The sequence below is a fragment of the Strigops habroptila genome, chromosome 11 (assembly GCF_004027225.2).
Source record: "Strigops habroptila isolate Jane chromosome 11, bStrHab1.2.pri, whole genome shotgun sequence".
In the NCBI taxonomy this organism is placed as follows: domain Eukaryota; kingdom Metazoa; phylum Chordata; class Aves; order Psittaciformes; family Psittacidae; genus Strigops; species Strigops habroptila.
Window position 1 is genome coordinate 10,760,807 of NC_046360.1, and position 15,428 is coordinate 10,776,234.

A 15,428-nucleotide genomic window follows, 5' to 3' on the forward strand; every position below is an offset into this window, starting at 1 on the left:
ATACGTAAAGAACTCTTTTCCTACATACATGGGATGTGAAGGCAATAGTTTCACTTGCTTTCTTAAGTGATAATCTAGTCTTTTGCTGGTTTGGAGGGTAGGAGTTGCAGAAGGACATATTAGCATCTTACTCTAACACTACCTCAGTGATGTCTGTCAACTTCTTATACAAACTGTGAAAAATATGTCAGAAGCATCACCTATAAAAGTCTTTTCTTCAACCACTTCCATTTCAAGGAGTTTCTCCACCTCAATTGCTGTCAATTCCAATCACCAGAACTGTGGAATCCCCTGGGCCAACTGACATTTTAATCTGCACTGTGATTCTATGATAAGCTATACTGTATAAACAGCAGATTAGATAGAAGGCACTGAAGTTGCTTCAGGTACTGATATAGCTCACCTTGCCTCAGGGATCTGGTGAAAGGCATGTGTTACATAAAATACGAGTAATTTCTGGGAGGCTTTCACAATTAGCCATTGAAGCCACTGAAGCCCTTCCAGTCATTATCAAAACCAAGACCTTCTATTTGGCGTCTTTAAAGAGCACAGAAGCTCTCAAGAAACAACTTTCAATAATAAAATCAGGTATGCAACTAGTCCTGTACAAAATTAATGTAAAACAACTGAAGATATGTAAAGGAATACAAGAGAAGTAGAAGCATTTTAAGGTTGACTTTCTGATTTTACAATATAGATATTAATTCTTCCTGAAAGGCAGCTGTTTTCAAACATAAATACAGCACATTTAGGAACCACTAGATGACAGAATCATTATGTGTTCCTACCCACAAACCTCTCTCTCAAGCATCATGTTTTACAAAGCTGTCAAAAAAATAAGTTCAAATGAAACCCTTTAAAGGTTAACTCAGGCAACCTAAATGTGATAGCAAATACATGGTTCCATATGCCTGAATGCTCATGTGTTTTTCCATAGTTACTGTATTTGTGAAGCAGAAGCTAATAGCATTTAAGGGAATTAAACAGAAATAGTTATTCATTGCATGAGACAAATCAGCCATATCAACAAGAAGTCAAAGAAAAAATTAAATTTAAAATTTCCATACTCATTAAAAACTTTTTTTTTTTTTTTTTTAAGTTAATTTCATCCCAGATTCTGATTGAAGATTCTGGGGAAATAGATGGGGAGAAAACTGTTACTCAGTACTATTTTAGCTTCAAAATTTCCGAAGACTTGCAAAACATGGTGTCCAAATTAACCACCCTTGTACTGCAGGATGTTACTACTGTGTATGTCTAAGTGATGTTTGGAGTAACAGTAACCAGATAAACATTTAGCTAAAAGGCGCACACACGCCCCCACAAAAAATACTGCTGTCATGTGAAGAGCACCTCCATTTCCCAAAAGTATCATTAAATAAATCTGTCCAGTGGGAAAAAAATATCCAAATAAAGGAGTCATAATTTCTGGCTTTTTGCTATAGATTGGGGGCAAGGCAAAGGAAATCACATTTGGGGTTAGGAACTTGGGGATTACTGCCTTGGAGGGTAGGAAGGTGAAGGGAAAAGAGGCCAAACACTGGGGAGGGGGGGGGAGGAAAAGAAGGAAAGAGAATAAGGAGCAGAAGGTGCGCTTACTGTTTGATTATCTTCATACAGCTTCAAGTCATATCCACTCAGCTCCACACAGAAAATTATTGCTGTAACCCCCTCAAAACAGTGGATCCATTTTTTGCGTTCAGATCTCTGTCCACCCACATCCACCATTTTGAAAGTCAGCTCTTTGAAGGTGAACTTATTTTCTACAATCCCTGTGGTCATGTCCCGAGAACGCAGAATATCTTCCACCGTAGGGATGTAGTCCAGTGCTGCAATCCTTTCTAGGTCATTTAAGTAGTATGCAGCATTATCCTCTAGGTGGTACTCGTTGGAGCGGCAAAAACACTCCTGCACACCAGGGTCTGCCCAGAGCCGTTTCATGACTCCCAGGAGCTCAGGGGTAATCTCACCTTTGCTCTCAGCTGGGCCTGTCAAGGCAAAAAGCTGCACAGCATCATATGCTCTGTCAGGATTGTGAAACTCTATCTTAAGGGTGGCTAGAGCCCGTATAATACGTGTGAGAGAGTCAATTGCATTATAGATAATCAGAGGTTTGTATTCCTTACAAGCCTCCAAGTTAAAGCCACCACTATGAATGATTTTCATCTGCTTTACAATAGTGCTCTTCCCCGAATTGCTGGTACCCAGGAGTAGGAGCTTAATCTCTCTTCGCTGTCGCTGACTTTCAGAGCGCAGGTGGCGGTCAATCCTACGGGACCGCCGCGCTGCCTCCTTCTCCTCAGAGCTTTGCCGACATCCCATGGTATAGCAGGTGGTTATGGAAGGGGAGGCTTGGAGATCGTCTCACTCTGTTTGCGTCTCTGAAAAAGATCTGCAGTGTCTTTCAGTTCTCGTGCCAGGTACACCTTGAACAAGAAAAAAAAGTCGATCTCAAACACCTGATAGTCCGAGATGCCGGTACCACCTAATTCAGTCCCAGCAGGGGTCCAAACCCATGTAGATAAGCAACCACAGAAATAGTCTCTTCAGCAGATCTCATGGCACTCCCCTTTCCAGCGCATAAACAGTGACACATTCCTGTTACTGAAGGGACACTTCCCTTTGCCGCTGTTTGGCTAGATCCATCAAATACTCTTTTCTGTTCTGCATAATTATTTTGCTGCCTTCTGTCCAAAGGTAAGGAGCTGCGCTTTCACCTTTTCTGCTCCAGCTCTTGTCTTTTAATTGTATTTTCTGGTTGCTCTGGTGATGCTGCTAGGTAAAGCTGAAGCTCTTTTCAATGGTGCTGTACTTGTTTTGTTTCTGTTCCTCCACTTCTTCAGCTGATCCAGTTCAGCTCTGTAAATCAGTGCTTTCCACCTGCCAAACAATGAGAAAAGAAATGAATAAAATGAGAGACTCCGCTTCCTTGCTGCAAACCACTCACTTTCTCCTCCTCTTCTAGACTTTTAAATCTTTTATTATCTCAATAATGGATCAGAAAATACAGATGGAAAAATATGTAAAGAAAAGCAAAAATCTAAAACCACAGCAAAAACGTAGGGACAGCTGAAGCTTGCAGACCTAAGAAAATGTGGTTTCTGAACAATAGTAAATCAAATCTGCTTTTCAGCCTTCTGTGTTTTATTATCCAAACCTACATGAAAACAAACAGTGCTGAGCTGTGCCCCAATTTCTCCCTCAGCAAGAGCTTATGACAGTGCTTTTCCTGCGCAGTCCTGTTCTGACTGGTTTTCCTGAAGTAGAAAATGAAACAGACTCACAACTACTTTCCCCAGTCTCTCTATTTATATCAGTATCTTGTACTCAGACAGATGTCCTCCTCAGTTTTCTTTCATCTTTTCTGTATGCATGGAACATTTAAATAACTAAATTAGGAAGCAAAAGGAGGTGATCAACTTTGCTTCACGATTTTGTAAAAGGGAGTTACTCATCTTTGCAGAATACAGTAAGAGATCTTCTTTCCCCTTGGAGAACAGTGCTGTTCGACATACTACGTGCATCCTGCTTAATCAATAAAGTGATGCACTACTACAACAAACTTTGTAAGCTTCCTTCCATAGCCAAGCTAAGTGTTATTAAGCCTCCTCTCTTCCATTTTTGATACAGGAAATTCTGAGGTACAGTAAAAGTGAATAGTGACTGTAAGTCGCTAATAAGTACTATACTTACTATATATGTTTACTAGAAGTAAGCATAAGTGAATAGTGTTTCATACAAAAAGTACAGGAAATGCCATCCCAAGCAAGGGCTGACAACTTTGCAGTGACTGTTAGAGCAATTATTCTTTTCCAAATTAGGGGTTAAGCCTCCTATTTGGAACTCTGCAGAAAGCAACAGCAGGAAGCAGTTACCTCTCCACAGAGGGAAAACACATTACGAACAGCTGATTGGTGATAACTTGCCTCTTTCCTATGAAGGGCTTGCTGCTCCCACTAAGCTCCGAGCACAGTGGGCAGCAGAACCACAAATGTCATGGCTTCTGCATTGTAAGCTGGCCCCAGCCCACTTTGGCACCTATCTTGCTGTCTGCTTACTTGTGCCTAGGGGGTTTTCACTGAGTATTTTTACAAACTGAACTACATGCCACTGAGATCCTCTCAGAGATAAGGTTAAGTTCAGAGCCTACTACAGAAATATAAATTCTTCTACATTTTAGTAAGACTGAATCTCCCAGATTTTATTTTCAAAGTTGCTGTAGAAGTCTTTGGAAGTTTTCTTGCATGAACTTCCTAGCATTTCAGTGTAGATGTGACAAAGCATTAAAATACGTATTGAAGAGGATGATTCCACACTAGTAGGAGAGGGACAGAATGAACCCAGCAGATGTTGAACAGAAGCTTTTGTGAGAAAAGAAACTGAACTACAGCTACTTGGAACCTCATGTATTTTGCTTTCTCTCTTTCTTATGCATCACAGCAGAAGTTTTAGTGAGCAAAAGATATTTCAGTACTCCAAAACACTAATCTGTAATAAGTATTTTAAACAAAGCACTGGATTTACCAATATGTATTTTTCCTTTCTCCACATCACCTACATCATAGGACATGATTCACTTACATAGATATACAGCAGGACATGGTGGGTCTCATTTTACACAGCCACACTGCTCTGGTTGAAAACTATGAACTTACATTTACATGACTTCTATTTTAATGTGTAACATATTTATAAATGCATATACATTTAATAGTAAATGTTTTGCAAGGTACTGGTTTACTATTGAGAATTTCAACTCTTGCTTTTTGTCTTGCCAAAAATCATTACCAGCCAGGGATTTCAGCAAGATCTTGCCTTGCCCTCCCAGTAGTAGGAGTTAATTATAGTAGGAATTAATTGTGTCAAATAATAGTTTTAGCTAACCCTTAAGTACAGTTAACTGAGATACAGCACAGCATAAAGATTTCAAGGCAGGAGCTTCTCACATATAGATAAGTGCTGCAGTACTGAAGGTGGTTTAGATGGTTAAAAAAAGAATAAACCTCACTTTGTGAGTTCCTTAGCATCTCACATTTACAAGAAAAAACATCATTCTTAGAACATTTATTTGGGAGGGTAATAAAGTATATATCTAGGATTTCATTCCTGAGGTAGTAAGGAATGTAACAAGTGTAATGATCTCAGACTTCACTGTTTTGCAAGAGGTATTACTATTCTTCTGTTATTCATATATTCTTTGTCACAGTGGGCTATCCTAATCTTAGTTTCTACACTTTGTATAGCTTTGTCTCTGAACATGCTTAAAAACACTTACAGATCTCTTCTAATTTATGATTGTCTGACAAGTAGAAAGGTAGAGTCTATGCGTCTGCTTTCAAATCCAAGTCCCCACTGTTACGCATCTCTGGGATCTACAGTTCTGTAACAGCATCTTGGTATTAGGCAGGTTCTTGCAATACCCTGGATGCCTTTTCAGCAGTTTCCAATATCTAAATGTCAAGGTATCTGGGAACATGAAACACGCACATATGGAAGGACAAACAGTCATGGCGATCACCGTTAATCCCTTAACATCAGACAAAAAGGTGTCTTAACTTCAGAGAAAAAGGACAGAGTCAATGGATGACAGTTCTGCATACTCATTCCTGAAGTTTACTAGGACGTTAGCCTGGGACAGTTGAACTTGCCATCACTCGCTCTGAGATACTTTTACTGATTCTACATTTATCTTTAAATCGCTTCCTAACTCTAACCCTGCTTAAGGGAGATACATAGTTGAACCAATGTAGACCTGGATTCATGACTACCACGATGATTCAGTACAGGTCAGGGCTGGTACCAATGCATTAAGGAGAGCTTTATATTTTAGTTAGAATAAGATTAACAGATGATTGTTGCAAACTACTGCAAAATCCCACAACTGGAACTCTGATCACAAAAAGGTGGTCAAAAAATCAGTATATGAAGTATACTGATTAAAATATGCTTGGATATCCCACTCATTCCTGTCTTTCCTTAGAGTCCCAGAACACTGTTAACGTATACATTTTCAGTACAGCAGCTTTTACTCAGTTCTGAAGATCTCCTGTACAGTATTTCAACTTCCCATCCTCTTTCTTGCTCCTATTTAAACCCACCTTCTCACCACATTCTTTGAATGTCCGTGCTCCAACCCCTGCCTGTAAAGCCACCCCAAATCCACAGGCATGAAGTTAATTATCTAGAACAGGACTTCTGCAGTGACCAATTCCAAAAACTAACCACAACAGTATTACTCTCAGTTGTTCTGAACTAGTTATCCAGTCAGTACATCAAGTCACCTCTACATGGCAGTATGGACTGCTTATCTGCTGTCTTTGCCAGTATACACCACAATGTATGAACAGGCTTGTAAGGTAAGCACTTTGGATACCTTAAATATAAAGATGTCTGAATCCTTTGCCCCAAATACTAATACCTGGTCTAAAATTCTACAAGAAGAGTCTTAATAGCAGCTACATTTATATTTCCCTTTGCACATCAGAAGGACATTAGCACATGAAGAACAGATTAATCAGCAGAAAATTAAAATAATAGCATACACATTAATAGAAGGGTAATTAGCACAAATTTAATACATCAAAGATGTGGGAAGGAAAACCCTCCAAAACAAGGAGTTATGCTTTCTTCAAATAACTGGCTTTTTCCAGTGGTCATACAATATGAAAAATAAGAGTTGAGGAAGCTGTTTCTTACTGAGTAGCTTTCCAGCCACACAGAGAGAATGGAATTACTGTATCAGATATCAGGCCAAATTCTTGTGCTCATTACATAAAAATAAGATTGGGCTCCATTAATCATGTTTATTCTGACATGTTCAGGACATTTAAGTCCTCATCATCATCTAATGACATGACATTCACTGTCATTTCATTAAGACCTGGTTGAATTCTTTGTGACATTTTCTATGCATGCCTATGATTAAAGATGAACAATTCTGCAAGCAGCACATATGGGACTCCCTCTCCTCTCTTTAGTCAAACTTCATCCTGGGAAAACAAAAAGGCTCACTAGAGACAAGCAGCAAGAGGATACATATTCCTCCCAAAATGCATCAGCACTCCTGATAAATCTGGAGATTTTATGCCCATATAAATAGAATTTTTATTAAACTTTGTTACTGGCGTCAACAATCGCTTATGGCAAACAGTTTGGTAGAAAGACACTTTCAAGACCGCTTGTACACTCTGTAGTGCTTCCTACTGCACATTTCCACAGACATTCAGGTGGATCATTCACACCCCACAGTGGTTTACCTATCAATTATGCTGCTTGCCATTCATTACAAGGTTTAACATAGAAAAGGATAGAGTAGCACCTCCTTATTGTAGAGACCAGGAGTCAGTAAACACTGTGTGAGTTTTACACTATTGAACTTTTTTTTTTTTGCTTCCAGTCATTCCTATCACATATTTATATAATAGATTTGGATATCACTATTTCAAGTAGGAATACAATGGAGCAATTATATTATTGCTTTGTAAAGCAGAGTAATAGATACTATTTCCCAACAGTTCATGATAGTAACAAAATTGATTTAAGTTTTTCCACATACACTAAGAAGCATCTCCCACATTCACAGTCACTGCTTTTTAAAGTTAAGAAAAAGAATAACTTTACATAGCCAGGACAGTAAAATGCAGTAGCAATAACATAATAGTTTGTGTAGATCAACTTCCTCTCGCCAGGTTTGCTTTTCCTTGGAACGTACTTTGAGAACAAGGCAGTCTAGAATTTGTTCTGAAGTTTTTTTTAGATCAGGTTTTTTATTAAAAATTGAAGTGTTTCATGGCTGTAAGTTTCTAATTAAAGTCTTTTCAGTTACTGTAATGGAAAGTCCTATTGCTTCCTTGCACTGTGCACATTTCTCTCTAAACTTGGTTTAAACAACAAAAAAATCTTATTCTTTGAATGATCAGATTACACTGCATATGTAGAACAGGGTGCCCAGAGAAGCTGTGGCTGCCCCATCCCTGGCAGTGTTCAAGGCCAGGTTGGACACGGGCTTGGAGCAACCTGCTCTAGTGGAAGGTGTCCCTGCCCGTGGCAGGGGGTTGGAACTGGATGAGCTTTAAGGTCCCTTCCAATGCAAACCATTCTATGATTCTGTGTGTATCTAAACTAATACACCTGCCTTCTCCTGACAATTGAAGCTGCTCAAAATGTTAATATATTTGTTTAATCTGATGTTATATATGGGCTATCTTGTAATGATTGAAATGGGTAGTTCTTCACACAAGAGAAAATTAACATGCCCCAAATCCTGAGCTTACAGTGATCTATTTCAATTATCAAAGATGTAATGCCAAAACAATTTTTAGAGTGGGAAGAATATATGAGAAAAATTCTGCACTGGTTTATTATATAAACCTGTTGAAGCCCATTTAACCGAGCAGGCAGTTTAGCACCAGCACGTTCTTCTGTCCATACTTTTATAGCAAATAAAACCAGTCATTATTGTTGGCTTCATATCCAGGCTTGCTCTTTGCCCCTACCCATCACTTTTGTCTTGTTCAAGCTGATCCCTGTGTTTGTAATCACAAACACTTATCCCTTTGTTCAGCATGTTCCCAAGTGACAATGAGGGCAGGGAAGGAGAATGACACCACAACACAATTCACTTGTACATGTTTTCCTAAGGAAAGATCTGAGTACTGTATGTTGTTGCATTAGCTACTGGCACACTATCATGGCATGCCTTGAACGATGTTCCCCCTTCAAAGATCTTATTGAAAAGAGCTGGCTTCTAAGCTGAGAATAAAGCTAAGGGCTGTTACTATCACAGTCAATGGAGGCTGTGCATAAGATACACTGCTAACAGCAGGTATTTCAGCTGGCATCGTAGGCACAAAGCTATATTCTCCCTCAAACGCAAGCAGTACCAGTAGCCTAATAATTTAGCTTCATCACCCTAGCATGCACACACAGAGCTTTAGGAGTCCAGTCTTGTTCAGCTCTTTACAGTATTTCCATCCTAGTAGCCAGATGATAAGTATAAATTTTCCCCAGAAGTACCTCATTTAAAAAAGTAAAATGAAGTTCAAAAGGTTGCAGCAAACTTTCCACTACAGTTTTAGCTACAGTTGCCAGCAACCTTGGTTGATTCAGGAGTGACGTGCTGTTCAGTATTACAGAACATATCCTACCAGAGGAAGAACACAAAACCATTCCCAAGCTATATTTTCCCAGTGATTCTGATCACTTCTTTCTCTTTACTTACCTGAAAGTTTAGAGGTGGTGGACCTGTCTGTTCGAGCACTTACCCATGTAAAAGCAAACACAAGCAAATCTAGCAAGAAGTAGCACAGCACACATCAGACAGGTATAAGCTAATCTAATGTCATCCATTTGTGGCGATTAGACACATCCACAGAGAATTCCAGTAGTTTAACAAAACCTTATTTCTGCAGGTTTAAACTTTCAATCACTTCTTACACTATTAAAAAAAGATAAGATGACATGAGGGAGTATGATATATCAGGAAAAACCCAAGGTACTTGACTGAGGAAGAACTCAAGTGTCCTACTAAGCAGGCTTCCCTCCCCCCCCCCCCCGCTTTTTTTAGAGCATAACTGAGGCCAATAAGGAACAGGGAAATTGGTTCAGATTTTAGAATCCACGAAAGCAGCCAGAAAGAGTCCCAGATATGAATGCAGAATAAATGCAAGGTTGAAATACTTTCATGTATAGTGATTAAAGTGCATTTATTACAGAAAAAAGTTGTTCTAAAACTCTGGCCAGAGACATTACCAACATTCTTTTTAGACAATCATTAAAATTTGAAATAAGAGGAAGAAAGGATGAATTTTTTTCTTAATGCAACCTCCTACTTGATAGTACAACTTCTTGTTGCAGTTGGCTGACAATATTATTTACGTTGCTGTTTTCCATTGCTTAAAGCTTTGGGAAAATACATAGGTTGAAAATCTCTCCAATAGATATCCATCCCTGAATAAATGTCTGAGTGCTTGGGGAAAACTAAACGGTTCACCCAGGCTAAAAGAAATTGAGAACTTTACTGCTATATCTGCAAACTTTGAGCCAAGGATGCGAAATTGAACAGAAGAGGAGCTTTATGGTGTGGATATGCATTTGCCATTCTCACAAAACAGAAAATTCAGCTTGGAGACTTTGGAAGATTTTAGGTTTAGACAGAGTAGAGAAAGATTCCGTTTCAAGAAAGCACTTGCTAGGCGAGGTCAACTGGACTTGCTGGTCCACCTACGGATACGTGGAAGAAGAAAGTTTTACAAGGAAATAGTGGAGAACCCAGAGTAAACTACTTGCTCCTATTACATGTAGTCATAGACCTATCTATATGTAATATAGATGTAACAGAATAATTTTCTGCAGTGAGATATTATATTCACAGGTTTAAACATCACATCCTTTTCTATTGTTTGGAAAACATCCAACATACTTCAGCAGTATCGAAATACCACTTATGCTAGTTAATGGTGTCCACTAGCTGAGTATATCCCCCAGTCAAAATTTAGCATATGCAGTTGATCCAAGTTTTAGGGAAATGTAAGAACCTATAGTGAAAATAAAGAATTCCTCATAAATGGAGTATTCAACCCATGCTTTTAGAAAGCTAGATTTTGAGCTTTAGTTAGTGGCATTAAAGTTTGCATCAGCTCAGATGAGATCCAGACCACAGCAGAATACAGGAACCTATTAGTTCTTTTTCTTTAAACTATGCACACCCCACTTACTTTAGGAAGTTGGAAACATAAATCCTGTAAAGCATTAATACCTGAGTAGTTGGTAGATATTTAAATCATGACCTGCTTTAGCATATCCACAAACTAGTGTGAAACAGCAGAAGAAGCATCAACACAACCAGTACATAATACTGACTGACTCTTGAATAGAGCCAAAAATACAACAGTTCTGAGTTGTAGGCTGAAAATCCAGAGTAGTGTCAGTGACTGCGTATAGATTTGCCTGTGCTTCATAGTGCTTTAACTAAGACCAGGATCCACCACAGCAGTCATTTTAGAGGTGACCTTCAGACTCCCATAAAAATGAAGTATTACAATAATATTACAGTGGGTGTGCAGAAAATCCTGGCTGCTAGGCAAGGGTGAGGAGAAACATCACACCCAGCATCTGCTTTAGGGACATACAAACATCAGACTCATTTAAAAATTTGTAATGAAGCAAGAAACAAAATGCAGAACCCACTCAGTGTTTTGTAAGCACCTCAGGTGATGACAGCAGGGCAGGTTAGGTCTTCATTAGACTTGCTGTTTAGCTTCTATCACTGGTGTTACCATAGTTCTTATGCTGGGTGTTCATGAGCTAAGACTCACATAACATAGGGCTGCCATTCCATGGGCCTTACTGAGATTAAGGAGATGATTATGTACAAAAGCTAGTAAACATGAGGTTTGGTTATGAATTCAATGTTAAATTTCCTGTCACTCATTTGACCTTATTGCACACAATACTTTACAAAAGCATAAGGAAATTTTTACAGTTATAGCAGAAGAAAGTTATAAAGGGATTTGAAATGGGATAAAACTGTAGCTTTGTAAAAGGAAGTCTCTCTTCCTGTGCATATAAGGTCACATTACAGAGCAAAAACATGCTTGATTTAGACTGTTCCAGTGACAGGTGTAAGCTAATCAGAGGTCAACATCAGAATCTCTGTAGTAAGAACCTGAGTGTCCTGAAGAAAAGAAGTTTGATTAATGTAATAAAGAAAAGCAGCCAGTAAAGATTCAGAGATTGAAGCTCGAGGCCAAACAAGAGTCAAAGAAAAGATGCTTTGGTAAATGGGAACCATGGAAACAATAGACAAATTTTATCTGTGATGATGTTTTATCTGTGATGAAAGCATCCTGGAGACTCTATACAAACATAAATCACAGCAGTTCTGCTTATGCATTTTTTTAAGGGAAAGAGCCAGAGGAGAGGCAAAAATTAAGGAAAAGAATGAGAAAATCACAGAAGCTAGGCAAGATTTCTAGGGTAAACTGAAGGAGTATATAAATACAGGAACTGAGAAACTTCTGTATTCATGAAAACAAGATGGAAAGGATAGGAATAGAGGAAGGAAAGATGAGCCGAGGAGAGCAAATGGGCACATCTTACTAGATCACATTGGCAGAAACCTATATAAAGAAGAGAAAATGCCAGTGGGAAAGGATTGACTCAGCTGTAAAGATGAGTCTGCACATATGGAATTTAATTACACTGGGGTGGGAGGGGTGTAAATCCATGGTGGAAGAAGTCATCTGGGTCATCAGATTTCCACCAGAATGGTTTTGCTAGAGAAAATACATTGCTGCGAGCGAATCAGGACTAGAAGCTGGCAAGACAAACCTTGCAATGAGAGGCAGAGGAAAAGGTTTTGGAAAGAGGAAAGCAAAATACAGGAAACCATTTCACTATAAGTAATGAACACTGAATTTACAGAAAGGCTGAGTGAGAGCATAGGAGGAATGGACTGGTGATGTGATAGTTAAAGTTGGGAACTAAGCAACAGAGAATGAGTAATGTTTCACAGAACAAATCAAAAGAACCTTGGTGAATGGAAAAACAGAAAAACAGACACAGGTTGAATGAGCATGCGGGAACAGCGAGTTATCAACATGAGGTAGAGTCAGAAAAGGAATATAGATTTGTGAGAAGAGAGGACAGCCTAAGGGAGTTCAGAGACAGCAGCTCAAAGAAAGCATGAGGGGAAAGAACAACATGATGCAAGAAAAGCATTAAAGAGCTGGTCAAAACAGAAAAGAGTAGGAGAGGAAAGCAGGACTGTGAAAGAATAAAGCAAATAATTCTCATGAAGGTCTAATTTAGGGAAGGACAAAGGAACTTCAGCAGATTTGTCAAGCTTATCATCCTCAAAACAAGACATAAACATTGGATTAAAATGCTGTTCCTAGTATGAAAGAAAGAAAGAAAGGAAGAGCGTGGATAACGGCCTAAGAGGCAGGGCTGTTACTGCGGATGACTTTGGTAGGTAGGCTAGAGAGCAATTTCCAGCCTTGGGCCACCTCTGAAATTAATCATATGAACTGTGTCAGAAAGTATCTACATCAGAACTGTGGATTTCCTAGATTTCATTTTAACAACTCAAATTAAACACGAGTTTATGCACAGAATGGGAGATGAGGAGTTCACCAAGTATTAGACTGCAGCCCAGAGGAGGAGAAAAAAATACTAAGGAAAAAAAAAAAAAAGAATCCCAAGAGGCTAAACAGAATCCACAGTGTTCTCTGAAGTGTGACTCATGGGAGAGGACTTGTATGCTACCAAGCACAGATTACAGCTGCAGCCTACGCCTGGTCTCATTCTCATTTCTTTATGAAATTCAGAAGCTTTGACAGTCTTACGATCCTGCAGCATGCAAGAGCTTCAGCAGGTACATCTCTCTGGCTGAGCCATTGTTGTAGTTACTCACTAATTCAAAGGAACTTTTTTGTTAATAAGCTGAATATGAAGAAGTTATTTGATATTCTGGTCTTGATATGAAATTTTTTGAGGACCAATCCAAAAAACCAGATATACTTCTACTTCATTAACTCTGCAACCAGAAACATTTAAGTATAGCATTGTACAATGGCTAATCAGCTCCTGGTTTCAAAAGCTCTTTCATTCACAATAAAGCAAAAGGCCTCAGTATCCCAATGCATCAACTTTTTAGCTACCATTTTCCCTCTATCAATACCCCCCTCAAAAAACAACCAACTAAACAAACAAAACCACCACCAAAACGAACACACGTTGCAAGTTGCTGCCACCATAAAGAACCTAACATCCTTTTCAAAGTTTAGCAGCTCCTAGGATTTCTCTTCAGCCTCTCCTTTCCAATTCCCTGTCCCTGGAGGGAGGATCACACCTCCCTTACACTACAGCTGCAGTTGCTGCAGTTATACACCCACCACCAGCAGCCAGAGGGATTCGAGTTGCTTCCTGGAGGCTCCTGACTAGGGATTATGAGAAGCTTGTTATGTTGAACATACAACAGACCTTAGAGAACATTGAAATGGTTAAATTCCTTTCATCAGACTTTAAAACACCTTTTAATAAGCAAGTTGCTTGCGTATGAAGTGAGAGGAGGTGCAGGTTTAACTCTCTAAAGAGACTGAAGGCCTAATTTATCCAGAGAACACAGTCAGAGCAGCAGTGCAAGCATCTCTAGCAATATTTTCAGTGTGTTTTTCACCACTTATGCTCTGGACAGTTTAAGTTTCTTAAATAATGTTAGGTTTTTCCTCTTATTCCACCTTATTTTTTCACTGAGATCAAGAACATTTCCACATGGCACTAAATGAGGTTGCAATCTGAGCTCAGGGAACTTTAGTTGTGATGAAACAGCAGCCTATGGTAAATAACACTTCAGGGTGAGAATACTCATAGTTCTTCCTCAACAAAATAAATCCCACTGCCATTGTTTAAGGGAAAAATAATAAGAAAAACAAACAAACAAACAAAAAACAAACCATGAAACCTTGTCAAGTGCCATGGTTGTGATCCATGTATCAAAAAAGAAGTGTTTTAGTTGACTTCAGTGGGCTTTGAAATGAGCCTGTATCCAGCTTGGAACAGGATGTAAACAAACATAATGTATTTAAAAACATTGCAAGCAGGATACCTACCTGCCAGCACCACAGACAGGTTTACTGAGGAAAATTCAGTATTTAGTGTGCGATTCACACTCTTCTTGTAAGCGAATATGTACAGCTGAAAACCTTTGTGAGAATAGATATGAGGCTGAATACTGTAACTTTCAGCTCTCCATTTTATGTGATGCCACCAGTGCTGTATTACTAGTGGATACTGAAGCATGATCAGTATCACTGCGCTTTAAGATTCATTTCTTCCCTACATGTACATGTTCCAAGCCTGGAATCTGTTGGCATTCACTGTGTATGTTTGTTCATAGGTCTAGTCAACCTTGTAAAAACAGAAGCCAAATTTGACCACATAGATTGAGTCATACTGTGACAAAACCTAGTCAGGACGGCTCCACACGTTCATCACGCTGTGCAGATTGCCAGCGCCATGGATCACCTTCATATTCTAAGAACAGATTTTTGTCCAAAACAAAGACATTAGGTATTTTATACTAGTTAGTATTCATTGTTTTAAAAATGCAGAGGTAACAAAAGAAGCTGCTAAATGTAAATGCATCTTTTGAGGAGGCTTGCATGAATTTTTACCCTGGGTATTTACAGTAACACAGGAGTACTGGGATTTAGGTTTGAATGGGCAAAGTCGTAATTTTTCAGCCTCAGGCAAGCTTGTAAATAGTTATTTTTCCCCAAACCTGGCACATATAAATGATAAATGGATTTATTTTCGTTATTAGAGATGAACCAAAAAGATAAAGAAAAAATGTGATTGGATTTCTTATTTTTCAGCTGTGCATTGGTAACTGTATTACTACTACAAGTATTAGCAGTTGTAGCTCC

General features: G+C 38.9%; 2 protein-coding genes across 5 annotated transcripts in view; one reads left to right on the forward strand and one right to left on the reverse strand.

Annotated features, from left to right (window-relative positions):
• Nucleotides 1-15,428, forward strand: part of RSPH14 (radial spoke head 14 homolog) — a 92,270-nt gene that overhangs the window by 49,565 nt on the left and 27,277 nt on the right. The gene's annotated exons all lie outside the window — the stretch shown is intronic.
• The window catches only part of GNAZ (G protein subunit alpha z), a 64,437-nt gene that overhangs the window by 38,703 nt on the left and 10,306 nt on the right, over nucleotides 1-15,428 (reverse strand). For both annotated transcript variants that reach the window (XM_030501512.1, XM_030501514.1), the window contains one exon: nucleotides 1,600-2,880. In XM_030501512.1, coding sequence (XP_030357372.1) covers nucleotides 1,600-2,322 — 723 coding nt within the window. In that variant the 5' untranslated portion in view covers nucleotides 2,323-2,880. The remainder of the gene's footprint in view (nucleotides 1-1,599; nucleotides 2,881-15,428) is intronic.